Source organism: Martes martes (genome assembly GCF_963455335.1).
Source record: "Martes martes genome assembly, chromosome: 16".
Lineage (NCBI taxonomy): Eukaryota > Metazoa > Chordata > Mammalia > Carnivora > Mustelidae > Martes > Martes martes.
Window position 1 is genome coordinate 29,059,142 of NC_137904.1, and position 27,039 is coordinate 29,086,180.

General features: G+C 39.2%; 1 protein-coding gene across 2 annotated transcripts in view; it reads right to left on the reverse strand.

The window, feature by feature from the left end:
* The window catches only part of AATF (apoptosis antagonizing transcription factor), a 99,409-nt gene that overhangs the window by 56,693 nt on the left and 15,677 nt on the right, over positions 1-27,039 (reverse strand). For both annotated transcript variants that reach the window (XM_080827367.1, XM_080827368.1), the window contains exons 5-7: positions 4,226-4,340; positions 1,571-1,772; positions 633-797 (exon numbers count right to left, since the gene is read on the reverse strand). In XM_080827367.1, coding sequence (XP_080683493.1) covers positions 633-797; positions 1,571-1,772; positions 4,226-4,340 — 482 coding nt within the window. The remainder of the gene's footprint in view (positions 1-632; positions 798-1,570; positions 1,773-4,225; positions 4,341-27,039) is intronic.

Here is a 27,039-nt window from a genome sequence, read left to right on the forward strand (position 1 = left end):
TTTATATAAACACATATATCCCATTTAGTTAGAAAAAAAACAGAACCATGTTTCTATATATGCATATGTGTTATATCTATATATAGTTATATGAATAGAAAATGTCGTGTTACAATTACAAATGACCACTGGTGTAATCAGAGAAGCAGAATTTTACTTTTCATTTTAAATTCTTCTGAACTTTGAAAAATATTATTAAGTATATATTTCTATAAATAAAAGTTTCTTTAAACAAAAGAATGTGCTCCAGATATGGATCCTTTTCTACAGTATCTAAACGTCTGACATAAAATGCACACTTCCTTCCATACTGATACTGCTAGAGAAGCAGCTCTAAAACTGAATTTTTAAAAATTGGATTACGAATGGTTCCATTACCAGGCTCATGTCAAACTCAAAAATAAGGGAAGACTACACACAAGTTAATAACAGTTCCATTTTAAAAGAACTTTCTCCTCCCACAAACTCTGTTTCTAGTCAATTTACAATCTAGTAAAGTAGTGCTTTTTTCCCTTTCTTTCATGAACTTCTTATACCAATGGTAATACCTACAAGCAGGTGATCAGATTTTTCAGCTAATTAGCCTCACAGAAACTGCTCCCTGTAATCACCCAGCATCCCAGAGCTCTTACCGGTTGTCCTGGCAAACTCTCTGGGAGAGGCTGCGTTGCCGGTTCAGGTTTACCAAGAACTCGGTAGATGGAGCGCTTGGTCTGTGTCCTTCGAAGTAATCTTTCTTTGTCCATCAGAATATGATCGATCTGAGTCAAGATTGAGCGTTCAAAGGCACCAAAACCCTGCAACAACATTAACCAGTGTCAGATAATGCAGAAAGTCTGTGCTGAAGGCAGCTACATTGGTTTCTCTATCTTTCTGTGTCAGCAAAGAAATAGACAATCTTCCTTTCAGAGGGACTTTGTGTTACAGACTGACTTTGTGAATGGCTGTAATTGTTCTCAGGGAAAAAGAAATTTAGTCTAAGGCGTTCCTATACCCAGAGATTAACTTTCGCACCTTCCATAACTGTTGAAAAATCCACTTCTTTCAGTATTTTGTATTCCCAAACATCTGAACACTTACAAGGTCATTTTCTAGAACAAAATATTCTTTAAAAAAAAAAAAAAAAAGATTTTATTTATTTATTTATTTGAGAGAGAGCAGGCACAGGAGAGAGAGCACTCAAGCAGGGGGAGGGGGCAGAGGGAGAGAGAGAATCCCAAACAGACTCAATGCGGAGTACGGAGTCTGACACGGGGCTAGATTTCACTACCCTGCTATCATGACCTGAGCTGAAATCAAGAGTTGGAGGCTTAACCAAAGGAATCACACAGGTGTCACCAAAATATTAAAATCCCAGGACTGAATGGCAGGAGTTCAGAATCCCAAAATAAAATTAAAATCCCAGGACTGAATGGCAGGAGTTCAGTAAATTTTTCTGTAGAAATGACTGATTACTCTTACATCATGACATTATCTGTAACAATGAGCTGTAGTTCCAATGTCTTTAAGCTGCTTCAGGTTGGCACAAACTCTGTTACACACATGTATACACATACACACACACACTTGCCTTCCCCAGTTTTCCAGAAGCCAGCTTGGTTTTATCATGCCACTTCTGAAGTGTGCGGTTCCTGTAGACTGTAAAGTCAGCAAAACGCTTTGCCATAAAGCTGGGATAGTCCTCCATTTCCAGCTTCCTCTTTGGTGGGGCCCTTCTCTGCTTCCTCTTCTCTTCTAATAGATCTTCATCTTCACTGGAAATCTCCTCCTCACTGTAAAATCAATAAGAACATTAAGTTCAATGTACACAAACACCACCCAAGTAAAAAGCTAGGCTCACATGAAGTTGAGAGTATTTAGGCCTTCCCTATTCTTTTTTTTTTTTTTAAAGATTTTTGAAATTTATTTGACAGAGAGAGACATAGCACAAGCTGGAGGAGTGAGACAGTGAGAAGCAGGCTCCTTGCTGAGCAAGGAGCCTGATGTGGGGCTTGATCTCAGCACCCTGGGATCATGACCTGAGCCAAAGGCAGACGCCTAACAACTGAGACAACCCAAGCACCCCAGGCCTTCCCTAGTCTGTCTACATCTTTAAAAAACACCACAGATGGGAGGGAGAGTGGATTTTTTTGTTTGAAAAGAATGTTCGTGAGCTCAATCAAAAACTCATGTAACTTTTCAAATAAATATAAAAATTACTGGCTTAGAAATATTTTTTTAAAAGGTAAGCAAACCGTAAAAATAAATGAGGTTGTAAAAACATTATTAGAAATGCATATGAACCAGGCCTATACTGTTACAAGATGGTCTTTAAAAATTAAACACATAATCATATTTTTATGACCTTAATCCCCAAATCAATAAGGGAAATGTGTCTCCCTGTAACCAATTGTTCAGGAAAGCAGAATAGTATTAGTTGAATCAAAGGAAAAGAGCTGAATGTGAAGGAAACTCAAAGCAGGGGGCAAGAGAACGGGAACTACACTGAAATAAAGGCAACTTCCCGGATCAAGTAATACAGCCTCTATCAAGCAAGCCACTTAGGCTCACTGGACTACTGACCCCAACACACTGCAGGTGCTCAATAAATGTGAGCTTACTATTGTCCCTCCAACTAAAAAAGAATGAAGCAAAGGATAAGACCAAAGGGAAAAAAACAAGCAGGTACCATATACAGCAGGCTTAAACAATGGGTAGGTGGGGGGGTGCTGTGGAAATCCTTCATCAAATGTGACAACTTCAGAAAAAGTAAACACGTTTATATATATTCCGTGCCTTTCTGAAAATTTTCCATCCTTCATAATAACTGCTTCTTCCCTCACTGAAAAGGAGATGGCTGTGACCAGCAATTCCATGGTGCTGGCACAAACTGCTGCATAAACATTAATTAAGGATTAAAATTAAAGGACGCTTGGGTGGCTCAGTCGGTTAAGCGGCTGCCTTTGGTCATGACCCCAGGGTCTGAGGATCCAGTCCGCATCGACCCCCTTGCTCAGCAAGGTGCCTACTTCTCCCTCTGCCTGTGCTCTCTCTCTCTCTCCTCCCCCTACCGACAAATAAATACAATCTTAAAAAAAAAAAAAAAAAGAATTAAAATTAAGGGACGCCTGGGTGGCTTAGTCAGTTGAGCGCCTGCTTTCAGCTGAGGTCATGATCTCAGGTTCCTGGGATGGAGTCCCACATCTGGTTGCCTGCTCAGTGGGGAGCCTGCTTCTCCCTCTCCTTCTGCACACCCCCCATTCGTACACTCACTTGCTCGATCGCTCTCAAACAAAATCTTTAAAAAAAAGAATTAAAGGGCGCCTGGGTGGCTCAGGTGTTGGGCACCCACCTTTGGCTCAGGTCATGATCCCAGGGTCCTGGGATCGAGCCCTGCGTCAGACTCGCAGCTTGGTGGGAGGCCTGCATCTCCCTCTCCCATTCCCCCTGCTTGTGTTCCTTCTCTCACTGTGTGTGTCTCTCTCTGTCAAATAAATAAATAAAATCATTATTTTTTAAAAAAGAATTAAAATTAAAAATGAGCTTTCATCTCCTAATTTCTTTTTTCTTTTAAAGACTTATTTATTTATTTGAGATGAGGAAGGGCAGAGGGAGGGGAAGATAGAGAGTCTCAAGCCAACTCCACGCTTAGTGCAAAGCCTGACACAGAACTTGATCTCACCACCCTGAGATCACAACCTGAGCCAAAGCCAGGAGTTGGACACTCAACCGACTATACCACTCAGGCACCCTTCATCTCCTAATTTCAATACGTCTAAAGAAAAGGCAAGCCTTTTGCAGAAGCCCACAAAGTAAAGCAGGCACAAGTTAAATATAAAAAAGGAAAACCTAATTCTTAATTTGCGTGCCGTCCTGGCCACCAGGTAAATATAAGAAGGTCTTTCTGTTATTACTAACAATAAGTATGATATCTGCCTGCAGAAGATTTGGCTTTCTTTTTCAAAAAAAAGCCACCCACTGGGTGGCTCAGTGGGTTAAAGTGGGTTAAAGCCTCTGCCTTCAGCTCAGGTCAGGGTCCCAGGGTCCTGGGATCGAGCCCCGCATCGGGCTGTCTGCTCAGCGGGGAGCCTGCTTCCCCCCCCCCCCCCCCGCCCTGCCTGCCTCTCTGCCTACTTGTGATCTCTGTCTGTCAAATAAATAAATGAAATCTTTAAAAAAAGAAAAAAAAATGATGGGAACTACTCAGATTAAAATAAGCAACCCCACAGCTCCGTTCCTTCCTTACCTTTCTGCTTTGGGCTTTGTCCCGTCTACTAAATATCTAGTGTCTGGGTACTGGAAAAGTAACTCTTCCTGAAGATCTGCCAATGACCTCAACAATGCTTTAAGGGCCTTGTGACCTGGGAAATGAAGCACAGAGAAGGAACAATCAATTATCTACAATTCTTCAAAGCAGGCAATGACTGTAACTCATGACTCCTGGGCAGTTCTGGCGGGGTGGGGGGTAGGCAAAGGGCACCCAGAGCCTTAGAACTCTCTAAAACACAGAATTTCTGAAAGGAAATAATGCCAGTGCCTACTTCACAGGCTTGTTGTAAGGAACAAGTAAGGTACCATATGTAAAGTGTGTAGGAAAGGGTCTGCAATAAATTGTGAGTTCTTAAATTTAGCAAGATTGACCAACTTCTACCCTGCCTGTCATCATAACCAATTGTTTTTCCTTATAGTGTTAGTTTCTACAGGTGACCCACCGACCTCCTGGATTATCCTTCTATCAATCAACTCCTTAAGCAATCCCTCCTCTCCTGAAGAGCACAGCTCTGTCCTGGGATCCCTACTGTGTCATTGCCACCGCCGTCATCACCCTCCCTCAGGAGATCTCATTTGCCTCTGGTTTGAGCTGCCACCTCATACATACAATTTCTCCACACATTCTCCTATGAAAAGTTGTTGTTCACATATGAAAGCCCCCAAGTTAATGACTTACTATTTGTGGTACTGAACTGTGTATTAAAACTCTGCACATCAAGAATATGTTCTTACCTGGTTCTCCACAGAGCCAACAGGATGCATTTGTAATCAAGCTGGTCAGAATTAAGTATAGTCTACTACGGCTAAGAACTTTCAGGATAAAAACTGGCCCTCTGAGAACTGAACTTTTACCTTCTTTATCAGCCTAATCCTGCTAAAGGGGCTAACTAGACACCGATAATCACTATTTATGCGTTGGTAGCACTCAGACGCCTCTCCTATTATCGAGCTTCCACATTTCCAGCAACTGCAAGAAAATCTTCACATGGATGCTCCATCACTCCTCCAAATACACCATGTCAGAAACAGAACTTTGTTCTTCCTACCTAATATTTCTCCCTTGTCTGATTTTCTCTGTTTAATGTGTTTTCATAGGCGATCACTGACATTTCGGTGTCCTTACTCTGTATATTTAATCCATTGCTAAATCGTGTGATTTTCCATTCTTATTATCAGTAATGGCTGTCCATTCATCTCTGGCCATGCTTCTCTCACACCTTCCCCCTTTCCCTTAAATAACTGTAACCTTCTCACAGACGCCCCTACTTTCATTTAGCAAACCCTACATTCATTTTTACTTTATATTCCATAGGGATTCAGCCCACACAAACTTCAGTTAGCGTTAACCATGGTTTTTAGTGCCCTTTCTAGAAAAGGTTGTATCTTTTTTTTTTTTTTAAGATTTTATTTATTTATTTGACAGACAGAGATCACAAGTAGGCAAAGAGACAGGCAGAGAGAGAGGAGGAAGCAGGCTCCCTGCCAGGCAGAGAGCCCCCGATGTGGGGCTCGATCCCAGGACCCTGGGATCATGACCTGAGCCGAAGGCAGAGGCTTAACCCACTGAGCCACCCAGGCACCCCAGAAAAGGTTGTATCTTAAGAGAGAGAGCCCGTGTTTTCCAAAATGAAACCACAAACCAATTTTGCATTTGCAAAGTAGTTTTCAAAATTCCCAAGACCTAACCTTGAAAATCTTATGCTAAGTAAGCGAGTCACAAAAGCACAAGTACCATGTGATTCCACTTACATGAGGGACCTAGAACAGGCACATTCACAGAAGCAGAAAGCAGAATGATGGCAGTCAGGGGTGGACAGGAGAGGGGAATGGACACCTGTTCCGGTTCAATGGATACAGAGCTTCAGAATGAGATGATGAAAACGTTCTGGAGATGGACAGTGGGGATACTGGGACAGCCATGCAAATGTACTTAACGATACTGAACTATATTTCTATAAGTGGCTAAGCTGGTCAATTTTATGTCATGTATATTTTAACACAATTTAAAAAAAAAACACCACACTTTAAAAAAGTGTTCCCAAAGCAGGGCATAATGAATAATTCTACCATCCCAGTTCATCTCTGTGCAGAAAAAAATCATATATAATGCTTCAATCTTGAGCCTAGTCAAAAAGAACAGGAAAAAAAAAAAAAGGAATGTTATTCACCCTTTAAAAAGAAATTCTGACACAGGCTATAACACATGGATGAACCTTGGAGACATTATACTCAGTGCAATAAGCTAACCATAAAAAGACAGGTACTATATCATTCCACTTATAGGAGGTACCTCGAGTAGTCAAATTCAGAGACAGAAAGTAGGATGGGGGTTACCAGGGCTTGGCAGAGAGAGGAATGGAGGCTTGTTTAACAGGTACAGAGTTCTACTTTTACAAGACAGAAAAGTTCTGGAGATTGGTAACACAACAGTGTGAATATACTTAACACTACTGAACTATACACTTAGAAATGGTTAGGGTAAATTTTTGAATCCCTATTACACACCTGAAACTAATGTAACACTGTATGTTAACTACATAGGATGAAAATTCAAAACAAATTTGAAAATGGAAAAAACGGTTAGGATAAATTTTATGTTAGGTCAATTTTAGGTTTCATATTTTTTTGTCGCAATAAAAAATTTAAAAGAAGAAAAGCAGATGCCTGTCCCTTACTTCAGTAGATACCATGTATCCATGATGTAAACCAGGAAATCAGGAACCATGTGGGGGGGCGGGGGAGGCGGTTTGCAAAGCAGTCTATAATGTTCACAGCTGCTTACCTCCAGCAAGCAAGTCATAATGTGACTCTCACATGTAGCAGAACCAAGAACTGTGAAAACATACAACGAAAAGACTACTACTTTTAAGGGCCACTTTCGAGTAGCTATACAAGCCTTTTTATTTTGTTCAAGTCAGTTTAAAAAAATCCATTGCAGATATATTAGACAGCATATCAATCCAACAAGAAAGCAGAGAGCCAATATCAGTAAATCAAAGTGTGCCTTTCTGTTAATACTCTCTCATATGTTCTCATTTTATACACCCCTTCACCCAGTCAGAAAGTAGCCCTGAAGTATTTAAGCTCCATTCAGGGATAGCACCACCATGCATCAAAGTGTCAAGAGACCTACCAGAGATGAAATCTGCAATTCTGTGCCACAAAAAAAAAAAAAAAAAAAAAAGGAAGAAAAGAAAAGAAAAAGAAAAAAAATGTTTATCAAAGTAAAGTCACCAATAACCAACACACAGACAGCTTCCTATAAAGAGATATAGAAGAAAGAACGCAATTCTCATTTCTTTGAGAAAAGGGCCACATTTCCTTCCACTAAGATTTTATGTAAAATCTGAAGAGACCAGACAATGCTTTCCTGGATACAGCAGGCCTCCTCAAAGCCACATCTGACAAGAGTGAGGAAAGACTCTCCTGGAGACTCAGATCCAACAGTGGATTCTTCCCAGCCAAAATACAAAGCCAAACCAAACCCAACTTTTTTTTATCATTCATATAGGACTGAATTCTATTTGTTTAACCCTATGAAAAATGAAGAGAATGGAAACAACAATTTCTAATTCACCTTTCATTTTTCTCCTAATTACTGTCAGTTACAAGTTGAAAAAAAAGCAGAGAGGCATACACTTTCTTCTCTCTCCCTCTTGGCACGTGGCCACAAAACAAATGGAGACTGTCAAGGATATATATGTTTATTTTGTCCTACATGGTCCATTTCCAGAGGCCTTTCCCTTAAGAGGAGATTAAGAAGGACATATGCCTCACCATATTATCAAGATACAACCTCAGCATCTGGGCACTGGCTTCAGGAATAATTTTCCAAGTAGAGAATCAATGGAAAGAGTACTTTACTAGAGGTCAGGAGCCCTGTATTCTAACTGACACTATTACTAACTAGTCATTTTACTGAGCAGAGCAATTTAATCTTTGAGTTGCAATTTTCTCATCTGTAAAATGTAGATAATCCTTTGCGTATCTCACAGAATTAAGGTGAAAAATAATAAGCATGTTTTTTATATATTAAGGAATTTCATTAATTTTTAAATGCTGTGGGATATATAAAGTACATCACAATAAAAAAAACATCATCTTTCACATGGTGAAAATCCCAGGCTCTGCTTGTACTGATCGACAGTGCTAGGACTGAACTAGTATACATAGATTCCTGTATTAAGTATTCATTTACATGCTACCCATATGCAAGCATTCTATATATAAAATGTCACCAATCTAAAAACAATTTTCACCTAACAGCTTTATTTTTCTCCCTGATTCATCTTGGTTGTTCAACATAAACAAAATTGTAGGCAGAGAATAAGTTTGGACATAGGCACAGTTCATTAATTAGATTATAAACCAATAAGTATAACTTCTGGCAAGGGGATTGGAGGGGGAATGCAGACAGTGAATTTATAACTAAAATAAAGCTTACCTTATCAGTTTTTAAATATCTATACAGTTATTTTTAAAATAAACATGAAAACATACAATAGTTTATGTACAAGTATACATAAATTCCCACATTCCTATCATGCCAGATAAATACAATGAAGTAGAATGTATAGATTACACGAGCATTTTTTTCTCCTTCAAAAGTAACTCTAGAACCAGAGCTAAACTATAGGTCAAAATGACACACGATATATTGGCCTGAGAACAATACTTTTCATTCAAATCCATACAAGCCTGCCACTTGCACTAGTCATCCCCGGCAATTAATCCCCCAAGAAAGACGTTTGATTAAATCTTTTCAAGCAAATCCTTTGCTTTGCTTTTGTTAGTTCACTTCTTGTCAACATCTATTAAAATATGCCTTTAATTCTCCCACAATCTTAAAAAACACCGATTCCACTGTCTTCAACTTTAATCAACTGTATGGCCAGCATTTTTCATTTCATAATAATGTGCTGCTTGGAATTCAAGAGGCAGGCTCAGCATCAATCATCTGGTAAGAATTTTTCCACTGCAATAAATATGCAAATGAGGAGAGCCAGTCAGTCGTATTTCAGGCCCGACTTGCTAGTGTTTTAAAAAAGACACAAATTTATTAATTGCCGGTGGCCAGAGGAATCCTATTACTTTGGGCATTGATTACAAAGCTGTGTGAGTGATTATTGTGCAACTCGCGGGCTACCCAGGCATGAGGAAAAATTATTAAAGCAAGGCAGAGATTATCAACTCAGAATAACAATAAGCCTTAACATTTAGGCCCTAACTTCTTCAACAAAGAATTACGTGAAGGCTCCACTGTATCATAATTCCGAATTCTGTCAGTATTACTGTTTGGGCTTGTTCTATATTCCCCAAGCAGAATGGTGTTACCAGTAAGAAAGAGTACTGCAGGTTACAAATTCCTGAACACCAACCATATGGATGAGTTGCTATCATCCCCAATGTGTGTCCAGCAAGAATTTGTATACATCCGTGTATGCATACACATATACGGGTGTGTGCTCCTGTGGACTCCCAGATTTGGATAAGTGAATGTGTTATTATGAGGACTGTGGTTTTACTGGAACAGGATAAAGAGTTCTGGCTCTGTGTGTTGGTTGGTTGGTTCCGCGGACTGAAAGCAGAATTTTTTTAATGGTACAATATAACCACCAGGATAACTTTTCAAAGCAGAGCATGGGGACTGATATTCTAAAATCATGATGGCTAAGTCAAAAGTAGCCTTGGGTTTCCATACCTCAGGGGGCACCACAGTGAAAGGCATGCAGTCTACGGGGGAGTCCGTAGAGGAAACGGTTTGATGGGCTAATTCTGAATGCAAAGTGTTTTTGTGAGAAACATTCAACCCAAGACATATTAAATCAAGTAAGAAAGAGGACTCGGTGGACAAAACTTATTTTTTTCTCTTAAGAGAATGATGTGGGGAATTGGGGGAGTAAGTGGAAGTTGAAATAAGGGAGAGATGAAGAGACATATGATAAAATATGTTGGGTGAGCCCTCTCACAGAAAGAAGCAAAAAGAAAAAAAAATCCTTACCATTTTACATTACTGCCACACTAAGTAACATGATAGATAGTGTGCATTTGAGTTCTGTGAAGGGACATCCCACTCAAGCTGTAATTTCTGACCAGGCATGAATTTATAAGAAAGGGAAAAGAACTGCAGAACTTCTTAGGTTTCCCTGAATACTCCCTCAAATACCTTGATGAAGTGTGTCAATAAATCCTTAAAAAGCCCTATAGGACACAGCAATCTAACTGATCAATGTACTTCCCGAAATCCACTACAGTTCCCTTCCACTTCACAGGCCCCAGACAACCTCCATTGCTCCGAGGTACTTCCCTAAAAAGGGAAATGTATTTTTCCTCTTTGAACAGACAGAAGAAATGCTCAGAACATGAGGTGCTTAAAACCCAAGGTTATTTACAGGTAATTGTTTAAACTAATGAGAATTACCCAGGGAAAGAAGAGATACTTCCATTTTTATTTGATACACTTTTGACCAGTTTGAATATCTTATAAGCATATATTACTTTTATAATTTAAAATATTACTAAGGGGCGTCCGGGTGGCTCAGTCGTTTGGTGTCTGCCTTCAGCTTGGGTCATGATCCTACGGTCCTGGGATCAAGCCCCACATTGGACTCCCTGCTCAGCGGGAAGCCTGCTTCTCCCTCTCCCACTCCCCCTGCTTGTGTTCCTGCTCTCGCTCTCTCTCTCTCTGACAAACAAATAAATAAAATCTTTAAAAAACAAAAAAAACCCAGCTTTAAAAAATAATAAAATATTACTAAAATTTAAAGTAAACTTTGAAGAAAACCTACTCAAAATAAAATTAGAACCACAATCCAAGTAACCCTTTCTGTTTCATATAAAACAGCCTGATCCTTTCTTATTAAAAAGCCTTTAGACAAACAGCCTCTTAGGCAATGAAACTACGCCTAACCTAAACGTCCAAATTCTCTCTATAGTATGGATCTGAAAAATGGGGATTCCCAGGCAGAATCAATCACTCCTTTCTCAGCATCATTCACATCACTGCTACAGCACTTGTCATACTGTACCACGTCTGATTTCGCTAGTTGTAAGCTACTTGAGAGCACAGACCTTATTCTGTCACTCTGCCATCCCATCACCTGCGCCCTAAAAGGTATTCTACAGATGTATGTTTGTTCCAGAGAAATGATGCCTCAGCCACATGGCAGAACATCTAATTACACTATCATTTCCTAAGGTAAATGCTGACAACCAGACAAAATGTGAACCACATATTCACGAACTTCAACAAGTATGTATCCTCAACAGACTAATTTTTGTTAACAAAAGCAAAGTAATCAAACTTAACTTTTTCCTGTAACTGTTAACATGTATAGGCTACTCCTAAGAGTCTCAAAACCATGTTACCAGATTTAAGAACTTACAAACGTTACAATGCACTCACATGAAGACACAATCATCATTACCACTTAGATGGATAAACTGAGGCTCAGAAAATAAGATCGTTTTGTGTTTCTTTTAGTATTAGTAAGACTAAGCATTACTAGGGCGCCTGAGTGGTTCAGTCGGTTGGGGGACTGCCTTCAGTTCAGGTCATCATCCCAGGGTCCTGGGATCAAGTCCCGCATAGGGCTCCCTGTTCCTTGGGGAGCCTGCTTCTCCTCCTCCTTCTGCCTGCCCCTCCCCCTGCTTGTGCTCTCTATCTCTCTGTCAAATAAATAAATAAAATCTTTAAAAAAAAAAAAGACTAAGCATTATGAAATGCTTACCCAAAATGAAAACACTTTGGGAGGTCGCTTTCATGTTAAAAACACTTAAATATTTATGCCTTGGAAGTAGTTTACCTATCTCCACACCTTACTATGAGCTCCTTGAGATAGAGGTTGTGAACAATTCACCTTGGTATGCCTGGTGTTGGCAAATGGCAGGCTGCTGAATGAATAACAATAATAATGGCACCCTAATAATTTTCTTGGCATGCCCTTTTATGTGCATTTCAAGTCTTTGAAGAAGTAACTACAAGTATAGTATTGGTAATCATTTACATAGCCCTTTTACGAAGGAGAAACACACACTGTAGGCATAGAGCTACAGTCTAAAGAAAGACCGTACTATCACTATTAACAGTTAACATCATGAAGAACCCAAGAAGTGGCAGGCCCTAGCCTAGGCACTTTATCTGTATTACACAAGTCATTTAAATCCTCTCAATTCCTCAGAAGTGGGTACTATTATACTGTCCTCATACTAATGAAGAAAACTGAACACTACTACAAGCTTTAGAAAGAACTACGTATTGTTCATTAATGTATTCTCAAACAGTCACGTATCAAAACAATCTGGAAAGCAAAGTACAATGACATTTTCAGTTATAAGAAATGACAAAACACGGGCACTTGGGTTGCTCAATCAGTTAAGCGTCTGCCTTCAGCTCAGGTCACGATCCTAGGGTCCTGGGATCAAGTCCTACATCAGGCTCCCAGCTCAATGGTCCCTCCCTCCGGCTCATGCTCGCTCACTCTCACTCTCTCTCTCAACTGAATAAATAAAATCTTAAAAAAAAAATGGCAAAACTGCCCTCCCTCTCTAACACCACTACTTGGTAAAAACAAAAACTAAAACAAAATACAGTACTAGTCAGGCTCTGTTAGAGTGCTACGTCCAAATTTGGTTCCCACACCAGCAAAAACAAAGTGGGGAAAATAAAAGAAGCCCAAATACATATGGACAGAAGGCAGCCCTGGTAAGGCAAAATGAGGGTATATTTGCTTAATGTGAAAAAAAGAATGGTAAGAAATGGATCAGCAGTCTCCAAAATTCAAACAGCCAAATACATCAGAACAGACGTTTGGCCTCACTTAAGGAAAAAAAGAAAAAGAAAAAGAAGCCTAAAACAATGTGATATTTTTCTGATATTACTTGATGCTGGCAAGAATGTGAGGAAAGCGGCACTCTCCATACACACTGATAAGAGTTTAATTAGCACAACATATCCAGAAAGCAATCTGGAAAATGTATCAAAGGTTTGCACATGCATACCACCTGACCCTACTATTTCATTTCTAGAAATTAATCTTAACGAAATAATCAGATAAGAAAGCAAAGAGGCGGGTAAAAAAACATTACTTTAAGCATTGTTTATAACTGGTTAAAAACTGCAAACGTCTTAAGTGCCCATTTACAGGGGACTGGTTAAATTAGTTTTGCCAGATAACTTTCTATGCTATTTCTATTCTACTGAAAAGGATAATTATAAATGAAACTTGTTCTGAATAAACTAAACTACAAAATAGTTTTGGGGACAACTGAAGTAATCAGAATATGGAGTAGACATATTATTAGGATCATTAGGAAGTATTAATTTGGCTAGGTGAGACGACAGTGTTATGTAAGAAATAATTCTCATTTTTTAAGAGCCACTTACAGAAGTATTTAGAGGCAAACTGGCATGATGATTGTAATTTACTTTAAAATACTTCAAGAAAAAGAAAACAAAGTCAAGGGTTTTTGTTTTTGTTTTTGTTTTTTTTTTAAAGAAAAGGTAGGGGTGCCTGGGTGGCTCAGTGGGTTAAAGTCTCTGTCTTCAGCTCAGGTCATGATCCCAGGGTCCTGGGATCGGGCCCCGCATTGGGCTCTCTGCTCAGCGGGGAGCCTGATTCCCCCTTTCTCTCTGCCTGCCTCTCTGCCTACTTGTGATTTCTGTCTGTCAAAATAAATAAATAAAATCTTAGAAAAAAAAAAAAAGAAAAGGTAGATTTATATTCATTAACATGGGAAGAGATAAAGTGTGATATCATTTATGGTTTAAAAGAAGTTTAAACTGGGGCACCTGGGTGGCTCAGTGGTTTAAAGCCTCTGCCTTCAGCTCAGGTCATGATCCCGGGACCCTGGGATCAAGCCCCGCATCGGGCTCTCTGCTCATCAGGGAGCCTGCTTCCTCCTCTCTCTCTGCCTGCCTCTCTGCCTACTTGTGATTTCTGTCTGTCAAATAAATAAATAAAATCTTAAAAAAAAAAAAAAAGTTTAAACTGACAAATTATCTGGACGAATATATACCAAATTGCTAAAAATGGTTACCTCTGAAGAGTGCCATTTACAGTAGGGAAAAAGAAGACTCACAATCCATGTTACATTTCAGTACCGTTGGGGAGGAGGGGGAACAATACTATTTGAAAAAAATGTATTTTTACTACAAACTACATTTTCATGACTATTAACAAAAGTAGTAATTAAGATTAAACATATACAATAACACAAAGAGGTCTTCTGAGGTAGAATTCTACCTGTCAACAGAAAATCAAACAAGGAGAAACAGATTAAAACAAAGGCAGGAGAAATTAGAGGTGGCCTTAAGTTTGATTGATAAGGAGATCGTCTATCCCTAGAACTAGTTAAAATTTCCCCTGTGTGATTCACAAAAGAAATGCCAAGGACCAATAAATGTAAGGAAAAAAATGTTTACCCCCATTAAACACTGGGAAGTATAAATTTCCAAAAAATGTAAAATGTAAAAATATAAAAAATGTAAACTAAAATAAGCAAATAAAACTAAAATAAAATTTTCCATTTATCAAAGTGACAAAGATGAAACAAAATTATAAAGTCCAGTGTTGACAAGGATAAGACAAACTAATATTCATATAAAACTGATATTCATATAAAGAAGGTCAGAATGTAAAGTGATACAACCTTTCTGGAGAGCAATCTGGCGATACAGATCAAAAGCTTTAAAATTTCACATGACCTTAGAACACATACTAATTCCACATCTAGAATTTTCTTTTACACAACAAAGTAATCGTGGGTGTAAGTAAATATTTAGTAACAATGATGTTTATTACATTATTTATGAAAATGAAAACAATCCAAATCTTGAACAATAAAGAACTGGTTAAACTATCCCTAAAGTAGTCTACACTGCCATTAAAAATAATCCTGTAGAGTGGAGCCTGGGTGGCTCAGTTAAGCATCTGCCTTCAGCTCAGGTCATGATCCTGGGGTCCTGGGATTAAGCCCCACATCAGGCTCCCTGCTTGGCAGGAGGCCTGCTTCTCCCTCTCCCACTCCCACTCCCCCCACTTGTGTTTCCTCTCTCCCTGTGTCTCTATCAAGTGAGTAAATGAAATCTTAAAAAAAAAAAAAGAATTCTGTAGAATATTTAATGACATGGAAAAATATCCATAATCTTTGTTAAGCAGGAAAAAAACCAGACTGTAAAACAGAATATAGAATATGGTTCCACTTTAGTTCTAACTACATGCTTACAGTGGGGAAAAAATCGGAAAAGATATATGCCATACAACAAAGTATTCAAAGTACTTAATTCGAGTTGCTGGGATTAGGGAAGATTACTTCTTTACATTTGTTTTGGCCATTTACCAGATTTTATTTGAGGAATATTATCATCATTATAGTAAGAAAAAAGCCTATTGACAGGTTTCTCTATCATTTAAGAAAAAGCTGGGGCACCTGGGTGGCTCAGTCGTTAAGCATCTGCCTTTGGCTCAGGTCCTGATCCCAGGGTACTGGGATCAAGCCCCACATCGGGTTCCCTGCTTCTCCCTCTCCCACTCCTCTGCTTGTGTTCCCTCTCTTGCTGTGTCTCCCTCTGTCAAATAATAAAATCTTAAAAAAAAAAAAAAAAAAAAAAAAAAGGCTTATCTGCCTACAGGAGAAGGGAGTAGATCAGCTGAGCTCCAGGGCCCTTCTAGCTCTCCTACTGAAAGGCAGTATGTAGGAAAGATCTTAGAAAAACTGAAGGATACAATTACTACTCACTCTAAACCTGTTTTACATGAACTTCATCTCCATATTGCTCCTGCCTTCACTTCTTCAAGCTCTGGCAATTATTCCATCACCATCATACTTTCTTTAAAAAGAAAAAAAGCAGGACACCTGGGTGACTCAGTTAGTAGAGTGCCTGACTCTTGATTTCAGCTCAGGTCATGATCTCAGAGTCCAAGATCTCAGAGACTGAGCCTGGGGTCAGTGGGCTCTGCACTAATCCAGAGTCTGTTTGGGATTTTCTCTTGCCCTCTGCCCTTCCCCCCAGCTCAAAGGAGCACTCTCTCAAATAAATAAATAAATAAATGTTAAAAGAAACAAACACAAAAACCCAACAGACAAAAGAGTTAAAGTACATGCACAGTGGTTACGTGGTGTGGCCAAGAGCAGAGGTTATGCAGTGGGGCAGACCCCAGTAGCCACAATGACTGCCTCTAATGAACGTGTGACCAACATGTGACCGTACACAAGTTCCTTAATCCTCTCCAAGGCTTCACGTCTCCATATGTACTGTGCCAGTATTAGCACCTATTGCACAGGTTGCTGTGGGGACTAAAAGAGACATTTGTGAACAACTTAACAGACAGTGCCTGGACAGTAGTGCACAAGGACCAAACGAGAGCTATTTTTATTAGTTGTAAGAATAAGGGCATCTGACATTGTACGTGCACAATGAAAATACTGAGATAGAAGTAAACTGATCATCCTGATTCTCAAATTGTCACATTTGATTTCTTTTCAGTCATATTCTTTTACCACATAAGTCTTACTGAGGACACCAGAAATGCTTTCTATTTAGAACCTGAATTAGAACGTCTGTCTCTGCCCTTCCCCCTAACCCTCACTACATAACATTCATGTACCATCTTGAGAATGTAAGAATCTTTAAGACTGTCTACACAGCTTGTCTATACATAAAAATTTTCCTTGTATTTGGGGGGGGGGGGCGGAACCTGGCTAGCTCAGTCAGTCGAGTGTGCAACTCTTGATTTTGGTCATAAGTTTAAACCCCACACCAGGCATAGAGATTCCTTACAAAATAATAATAAAAATTTTCCTTGGATGAATAGCCAGTAAGAACTCTTCTCAAAATAGTAGCATTTTGGGTATTATCCAAAGGCTAATTTATCCAAATGCCTCAAGAAAAACAGCACGTGACAGATCTGAAACTAAACACCAAGCAAAACAAACAATATCATATCAAAGTTAATTAAAAATTACCGAAGAATTCAAACTAAAGTCAAGTGCAATCCAAGTACAACAAACTTTCAAAGCAAATCATATGGAGAAACTTATTTGGGGTCAGACTATAAAGACAACAATTATAATAATCAACAGAGAATTATGTCTTAAAGGTATCACGACATTCAGATTTTTTCTAAGATAATTCTTAAGCAAATGTATAGCCTATTTTTTTTCTCAGAATGGTCTTCCCAGCCCCTCCCCTCATCAAACTTCCACCAAAACTTAGTAGAAAAAATATATTTAGTGGAAGAAAATATATACATATTAAAGTGTCTGGGAGAATACACCTCACATAGTTTTCTCTGAGAAGAAAGTACAGGGATTTGGGAAAGTGGGAAAACTTTTACTTTTTCCTTTACATATGTTGATACTGTATTTATATTTTTTACAGTGAATATTATGTATACACATACTTATATAAAGATATATATGGATTTTATATACTTATATCTATAGTAGCGGAAGAACATAAGGACAAATTAAGTCCCACAAAATCCCTAGGAAGTTTTGTAAATATCAGAGGGAAAAAAGTCTCTACTCTTGAAAATCCTTTGCAGCTTCTCATAGTATTTTTAAAGATAGACTAGCCACTATTAGGAAAATGCATCAGGAATAGATAAGCATTAGCCATGGCTGAGACCAGAAAGGAGGAACCTGCTGAACCAGTGATCTGATTTCACGTTTCCAAATATTTTACACCCTCTTACACAACCTCGGCCTTAGACTCGGCTTCCAAATAAGAGAACCCAAACATTCTGGGAAGTGATACCATGAAAAAGCAACTAAAAATAGGAATATTGTGAAACAGCTTACTTGACATAAGCATAGGGGTATGTTTGTCTAAACCTCTGGGGTCATTTGGGTTCTGAAAGGCAATTTCATTTATCAGTACAACTATTATTAGGGAGAGGAAAGAAATCTGCAAAATCAGAGTAAACAGAATTACAACTCAATGCCATTACGCCTCTCATATGCAGCCAAGTGCAATAACCCACAAAAACCAAACACATAAATTCTCTGTGTCTTCCAGGGGGATTTTCCCCTTTTAAACAAAGGATTTACTTTCTACTCTTCCACTGTGGCCCCCTCATTTGGATCACTTGTTCCTATTTTGGTCCAATGTATCCCTTAGGAGTTTCAATGAGTTGTGAATTAATTGTTATTCACGAGCAAAAAAGAAAAAAAGAAGAAGAAAGAAAGAGAAAAAGCAGGATTAACTGCAATTGCCACTACAACTGCGAAGCGTGCATCTTGCACTTTCACCGTGTAAATAATGCACAGATCCTGCGGGAACATGCCAAACACCAGGATCCTTAATTAATGGAGCTCTTTAATGTGCAAATCAGGAACAAATTGCAAGTTCTGACTTGCATTGATTATGAAAACATTAATTGAATGAGCAAGACCCTAAAAAAAAAAGACAGAATCCTAAGTCTTCGAAGAGACCAAAAGAATACAAAGCTCTGGAAACCAGACGAGTCTGACCGATGTCTAAAATGCAAACCTACAAATGAGTGCCGCTCACTAGCACACAATGAATTTAAAAACAAGAAACAGAAAACCAACAGTTTGATCAGAAAGCAATCACTATAAAAGCATCTAGTCCACCAATGTCTTGCATTAAGCAGAAAAATGAAGGCTTACTCCGGAAGCTCACAGACGCTGCTTTAAGAGAAAAAAATCACTTTATATATATACAACTTATATGTATATAGGTATAACAAAACAATGCTGTCTCTTTAAAAAGAAATTCATCCTATATAAATTATAGCCATAAACTTTTCCTGCAGTGCAGCCTAATTAATTCTTGTTCTATACACAAAGGGAAATGCTGGGTGACAAATGGGTGTGAAGCCAGAAAGCTGCCAGGTCTGCAAAACATTTTCTACTTCAATTTATAAGCAATTTTGCAGTAAATCATCAACCAGAACCTGGAATCTCAGGAATCTCTGAGTGTCCAAACCACATTATATCACTTATCAAAGAGAGAAGGAAAAAGAGTTTAAAGACATCTCATTTTTCAGTTCTAACCCACATCAAAATCTAGAAGCTCTGTGCAATCTATTATTCTCTTCTGGGTAAGGTTTTAGTACCAAAGATATATTTTTCAAGCAAAAAAATGACACTATAGGTTGATGTAGCCCATTCCTCCATCCCTACAAGTACTGTATCATGTATCCCTTACCATAAGAAATATTCCTAGACTTATCTGGGAATAAGCACACAACTATCCCCCCGTCACCTCCTCAATCCAAGCAAAATGTCCACAATCAAGCCAAGCTGTAGAGTTCAGTGGTGAACCACTGTGGAAAAACAGGTGGGAAACACTCGAAGGAAAACAGAAACTTCCAGAACAAAGAGAACAGGGCTGCTGCCCCTCTGCAGTCAAACCTCTCATGCACCCCTAACCTCTGCCAGCCCCTGATGTGTTCTCCATCCCTGTTGTTGTGTCTTTTCCAAAATGGCAACATAAACTGCAAAGTATATAATCTTTTGAGACTGGCATCTTTCACTTAGCATAAGACCACTGAGATTCATCCACGTTTTTGCATTTATCAAGTCTGCTCCTTTTTATTGCTGAATAAGGTACCACAATTTGTTTATGTGCCTACTGGAGGGCATTTGGGCTGTTTCCATTTTTTGATGATGGTAAATAAAGCTGCTATAAACACGCATATACAAGTCTCTGTGTGCAGATATGCTTTCCTTTCTCTATGGTAAACATCTAAGTTGTTCTGCTGGACATAGGCAAATATATGTTCAACTTCATAAAAAACTACTCAATTCTCATCCGAAATCTAATTGGCCTGCATCCTAGGTGTCACCTGGTGTTGTTAGCTGTTTGTTTTTAGTCATTCTAATAGGTATACAGTGGCATTTCATTGCGGTTTTAATCTTCATTTCCCTCAACGCTAATGATTACATTAAACATCTCATGCACTTCTTTGCCAGCATTTACTTTTCTTGTGTAAGTTCCTGTTCAAATCTTTTGTCCCCTTTTTTACTTTCAGTTTTGAGAGTTCTTCACATATTCTAGACATAAGTCCTTTGTTAGATGTGTCCGATTTGCAAATATTTCCTCTAGGTCTGTAACCTGTCTTTTCATTCCGTGAACACATCTTTCACAGAGCAAAAGACTTTTGAATTCTGAGTTAGCCCAACCCTCAATTTGTTCTTTTATGGATTATGCTTTTGATGTCTTATCTAAAAACTCTTTGGCTAACCCAAGGTCATGAAGCTTTTTCTCCCACGTTTTATTCAAAACACCTTATAGTTCTGCTTCACTTTTAAGTCACTGATCTATTTTGTGTTAATTTTTGTACAGAGTGTGAGCTACAGGTTGGAGTTCATTCTTTAACAAATAAATGTGCTATTGTTGTAGCACCATTAGTTGAAAAGGCTATCCTTCCTTCACTGAACTGACTTTGTACCTTTATAAAAAGTCAATTGTCTATATTTGTGTCAGTCTATTTCTGACTCTATTCTATTTCACTGATTAAAGTAACTTTTAAAGGAATAAACCCTTTATAAACTTTTAAAGGAATAAACAAAGAAAGGACAAAGTATGAGACAGATGATAGCAACTCAGTTTCTTAAGCTAAAAAGTCAATGATCTAGTTATTAGCATGCCTAGGGGCGTCTGGGTGGCTCAGTTGGTTGAGTGTCTTGACTCTTGGTTTTGGCTCAGGTCATTGGTCTTGGGGTCATGGGATGGAGGTCTGAGTCTGGCTCCATGCTCAGCATGGAGTCTGCTTGAGATTCTCTCTCTTCTTCTCCCTCCTCATCTGTCCCTCCCCTGGCTTGTATTCTCTCACACATGCTCACTCTCTCTCTCAGATAAACCTCAAAAAAAAAAAAAAAAGTATCCCTAAAATTAAAAAGAATGACCACACCAGCGGCGCCTGGGTGGCTCAGTCGGTTAAGCGTCTGACTTCAGCTCAAGTCCAGACCCCAGGGTCCTGGGATCGAGCCCCGCATTGGGCTCTCTGCTCAGTGGGAAGCCTGCTTCCTCCTCTCTCTCTGCCTGCCTCTCTGCCTACTTGTGATCTCTCTCTCTCTGTCAAATACATACATAAAATCTGGAAAAAAAAAAAAAAAGAAAGAAAGAATGACTACACCAAATATTCATGTGGAGCAACTGGAACTCTTACACAACCCTGCTGGTAGGATTGTAAAATGGTATAAACACTCTGGAAAACAGCTGAGCAGTTTCTTTAAAAGTTAAACATATACTGGGGTGTCTGGCTGGCTCAGTCAATACAGCATGCAATTCCTGATCTCAAGGTTGTGAGTTTGAGCCCCACACTGAGTGTAGAGATTACTTAAAAAACAGAAAGAATTAAAAAAAAGAAAAGTTAAACATACACTAACCATGTGACTCAGCCATTCCATTCTTAGGAGAAATGAAAGTACATGCATATAAAAACATGCAGGCAAATGTTCACAGCAACTCTGTGATAGCTGATGACTGGAACCAAAACAAACTGTGTATATCCATCTAATGAAACAGCACTCAGCAGTAATAGGCAATGAACTTCTGACATATGCAAAAACATGGATGAATCTCAAAATAATTACACTGAGTGAAAGACAGATTTTCAAAAAGTACAAACTGTAGGATTCCATTTATATAAAATTCTAGAAAACACAAACTAATCTAAAGTGACAGAAAACAGATTAATGGCTGCTTAGGGACAGGGAGAGATGGGAAGGAAAGACTATAAAGAAGCTGAAGAAACTTCTGGGGATGAGGAATATGTTCATTGTCTTCATTGTGATAACAGTTTCACGGGTGTATACACGTCATATTGTACAAATGCTGACAGGTTAAGTAAGCTGAGGATTAAGAACTGACCATTTAATTTAGCAACGAGCCGGGGGCGGGGGAGCATCTGTGACCTTAGTGAGCAGTTTGAGTTGAACGGTAGATACGGGCTTGACTGGAATGGATTCATGAGAAACCAGGAAAAAGGGATCTGAGATAACGAATACAGACAACTCTTTCTAGGGATGTGGCTTTAATGGGGAGCATGAGATGGACTCATATATAGTTTCCTGTATATCAATTATACCTCAATAAACCAGGTTTTAAAAAGCAGACAAATTAATAACTGACATAACAAACCTGAGCAGGTTGACTCTGGTGTTAGCAGTGAAGAAGAATGAGAAGCAGTCCCCCTATGGTCCATGAACAATACCCCAGGATATTCAGGAACTGGCAGTGCTGGGCACCTCTAGAAGAGGAGAGCAAGACAGGGCTAAAGCAGTCAGTATATCAGATCCTTTCCCACAGGCAGAAGCTGAGAGCTTTATTCACTGAAGAGAGTTACACAGAGCGTCTCTAGATAAGGGGACACCAGAGAGTGGAGGGCAAAGGCCATAATATTAAAAACAGAGGAAATAAATTGAAGTCCAGAGATTGAATGCTCAGATCCCCAGCCTGCCCGCCTACTAGAATGCTGGCATTCCTTTAGCTACTATGATCCCATAAAGAGCAAACAGCCAAAGATATTGACACTGGGGTTCCCCAAATATGGCCCACACAGATCACTTCACAATGGAAAACACAGAAAAGAGCCCTATCTAAACATACAAAACTTCTAATCAACTTTTTGGTACCCTATTTTTTTTAAGTTTTATTTATTTAAGTAATCTCTACACCCAATGTGGGACTCAAACTTTTGACCCTGAGATTAAGAGCTGCATGCTCTTCCAACTAGCAGCCAGGCACCCTAGTATCCTACTCTTGAAAGTCAAAAGAGATGGAAATGATTACCAAACATCTAAGAAAAACATCTTTCATGTTATACAGGGGTTAAAACAAGGGAAAAGAAAACAAAGAGGGAACGCGGTGCCTGAGTGGCTCAGTTGGAAAGCGTCTGCCTTCTGTGTAGGTCATGATCCCAGGGTCCTGTGATCCAGCCCCACAACTGGCTTCCTGCTCAGCGGGAGTCTGCTTCTCCCCCTGCCAATGTTCTCTCTCTCTCTCTCAAATAAATAAAATCTTGAAAAAGAAATAAACTTTAAAAAAAAAAAAAGCATGGGGGCCCCTGGGTGGCTCAGTGGGTTAAGCCTCTGCCTTCCACCCAAGTCATGACCTCAGGGTCCTGGAATCGAGCCCTGCATCAGGCTCTCTGCTCAGCACGGAGCCTGCTTCCCCCGCCTCTCTGCCTGCTTCTCTGCCCACTTGTGATATCTCTGTCAAATAAATAAATAAAATCTTAAAAAAAAAAAAAAGCATGAAGGGAACAAACTATGTAAGAAAAACACTTAAGAAAATACGTATAATGTATATCCTCAGAGAAATAACATTGAAATGATGGAAGAAATAAAAATGCCCAATGGAAGGGTTTGAAAATAAAGCTGAGGAAATGTCTTAGAAAGTAGAACCGGGGCAGCTGTCTGGCTCAGTCAGTGGAATATGTGACTTGAGCCCCAAGTTGGGTATAGAGATTACTTAAAAATAAAATCTTAAAAAAAAAGGTAGACTCATAAAAGAAAAGAAAGAGAGAATGGAAAATTGAAGAGGAAGAAAGAAGGGAATCAGAGGGACAGGTTAACATCAAATGACATGTCTTCCAAAAAGAGAAAGAAAAAAACAGAGAGGAAATCATGAACAAACTAATTTCAAGGAAATTTCCAGGACTGAAAGATGGGTGTCCAGGTACAAAAGGTCTTGCGAGTATGCCACGCAGTGGCTAAAATAGATCTACACCAAGGTGCAGCATCATGAAATTTCAGAATTCTGCAGACAAAGAGAAGTCCCCAGCTTCCAAAAGGGGAGGAAAAAACAGTAAGATCAGGAATCAGAACGGCTTCTGACTTATCAAGAGCAATTCTGGGGGCGCCTGGGTGGTTCAGTTGGTTGAGTATCTGCCTTTGGCTACGGTCATGATCCCGGGGTTCTGGGATGGAGCCCTGTGTCGGGTTCCCTGCTTAGCGGGGAGTTTGCTTCTCCCTTCCCCCTTGCTTGTTCTCTGTCAAGTGAATAAATAAAAACTTAAAAAAAAAAAAGAGCAACTTCAGAGAGTGGAAGGCAAAGGAATATTTTATAGAATTCTATACACAATTCTACATTATATAGAATTCTATACAATCAATCATGATGACAGAATAAAGACATTTTCAGACAACCAAGGTCAAAACAGTTTACATCTCCTGCACCATTTCTCAGCAAACTACTAACGGATATACTGCACCAAAATAAGGAAGTAAGTCAAGAAAGATCCTGGAGTAGGAGATGCACAGAAGTGAGAAGCTAAGGTAATCCCCAGGATGATGAAGGGAGATGCCAGCATCACAGCTGGGCACCAGAAAAGGTGAAGAGTCCAGATGAGAGAAGGTCAAAAGGCTCTGAAACAGACTTATTCAGGAAAATAAACTGGCAGAATATCTGACGCAACTGAGAATCTTGCAGGGAGATTTAGACAACTAGAGAAAAGTTTGGGCTTAAATAACTGCACAGAAAACAATACAAACAGAAACGTAACAATTATTAACTCTAGAAAACAAAATGATGTGTGGGAAAGGACAAATAATCATAGTATATATAGTACACGGTTCAGCTGGGAATGGTGTTTACATAGACATAATAATGTAAATACGGACTATTGATCTAACCAAATTACAATATACAACCATGAAGGGATAGAAACTGTGTATGAGTGTCGGAGGAACAAGAGCTAAATCCTCATTTTCATAATGAAGCACCAACAGATAATGCCCAAAACTGAAAAATGAAGTAGAAACAAAATTTGTTCATTAGAGATATGGAGAGAAATCCGTCGATTCCAAAAAAAATACAACAAAACAATTAAAAATATAATTACTGCTTTAGGACACCTAGGTGGCACAGTCAGTTGAACGTCTGACTCCTGGTTTCAGCTCAGATCATGGTCTCAGGGTCCTGAGATTGAGCCCCAGGTCAGGCTCCACACTCAGTACAGAGTCTGCTAGAGACTCCCTCTCCATTTCCCTCTGCCCCCCTCCCCTCTGCACACTCATGCTCTCCCTCTCTCCAATAAATTAATAAATCTTAAAGATATATATAAAATTGTTGCTTTGGGACAGTAGGTTCTGGCAAGGGAGTAGTGGTACATAGGCAGTAGATACTGGTTTTCCTATAATGCTTTATAAATGACTCTTTACATACATATAAAACTTGGGTAAAAATTTAAAAGAGGAAGGGGGCTGGCTCAGTTGGTAGAATTAGCTGACTCTTGATCTTGGGGTCATCAGTTTGAGTCCCATCCTGGGTGCAGAGATTACTTAAAAAATAAGAATAAAAAAATACATAAAGTATTAAAAAAAAAGAGTAAAAATTCCAAGGTAAACAGAAAAGCTAGTGGAGACAGAACAATTTTAGGAACTAGAATAAATATGAAACAAAACCAAAAATTTGTAAGTATATGTAATATACTTAAGTACATTAATTATACAGAAAAGGAACATTCAGAAAACAAAGGGCCTCTCACAGATAAAATGATAACCCCCCCCCCAAAAAAAAGAAAAAGAAAAGAACTGGAAATCAGAAAGACATGGAAAATCATAGAAAGATAGAAAATGCTAAACAACAAACACATAAGAGACACAACTTAACCCTAACCTAGCTAGGTTTAGTATCTAAAAGAGAGCAGAGCAAACAGAGGGAAGGAAATTAATCAAAGAAATATTAGAAGAGATCTCCCCAAACTTAAGGCAAACAGGACAGGCCCAGGAAGCACTCAGCACAATGAATGAAGAAGGACCCATACCTAGGCATCTCTTCAGGCAATTTGAGAATACCAAAAGTAAAGATCCTAAACATTTCCAGAGAGCAACACAAGCCACCCACGAAGGAATGCAACTCAGAGAAGCAACCACCTCCTCACTAAAAACACTGAGATAACAGAAAATAGAGCATGTGGTAGGTTGAATGGCCCCCCAAAGAGGTTCACGTCCTAACCCCCAGAACCTGTGCATATGCTACCTGACATGGCGAAAGGGCTTTGCAGACGTATGTTAAGGGTCTAGGATAAGATGAGTATCCTCGATTAGCTGGGGGGGCCCAATGTAGCCATAAGGGGAAGGTAGTAGGGTCAGGGTCAGAAAGAGAGAGGTTGGAGGGATGACACTGATTTTTAAGATGGAGCAGAGCCATGAGCCAAGGAATGTGGGCAGTTCATAGAAGTTGGGAATACCAAGAAAATATTCTCTCCTGGAGCCTCCAAAAGGAGTACAGCCCTGCTGATGCCCTGGTTTTAGGACTTACCAACTCCAGAACTGTAAAATAACGAATAAATAATCATGTGCTGTCAGAAGGCACCAAGCTTATAGCAATTTGTTGCAGCAGGAACAGCAAACTAGAACAGAGCAGTACTTTCGAATTCTGAGGGAAAGTCACCAGAAATCTAGAAATTTATACCCAATCAATTAAGAATATATCAACGAAAAATGAAGGCACCATATTTTTAAATCTACAAGAACTCAAATAAGGGTGCCTGGGTGGCTCAGTCGATTAAGCATCTGCCTTCAGCACAGGTCATGATCCCAGCATCCTGGTATCGAGCACGCATCCAGCTCCTTGCTCAGCTGGGAGTCTGCTTCTCCCTCTGCTTGTCCTCGCAAACTCTTTCTCTCTCTCTCTGACAAACAAATAAATACAATATTTAAGAAAAAAAAAGAACTCAAATAATTTACTCCCTACATATTTTTGGGCAATAAACTGACAAAGTAAACTCAGATAAAGGAAGACAAAAGAGCCCAAAAATAGCTCCAAGAAAAGCAATGGAAAAAAAGAAAAGAAATTTCCAGGGGTAC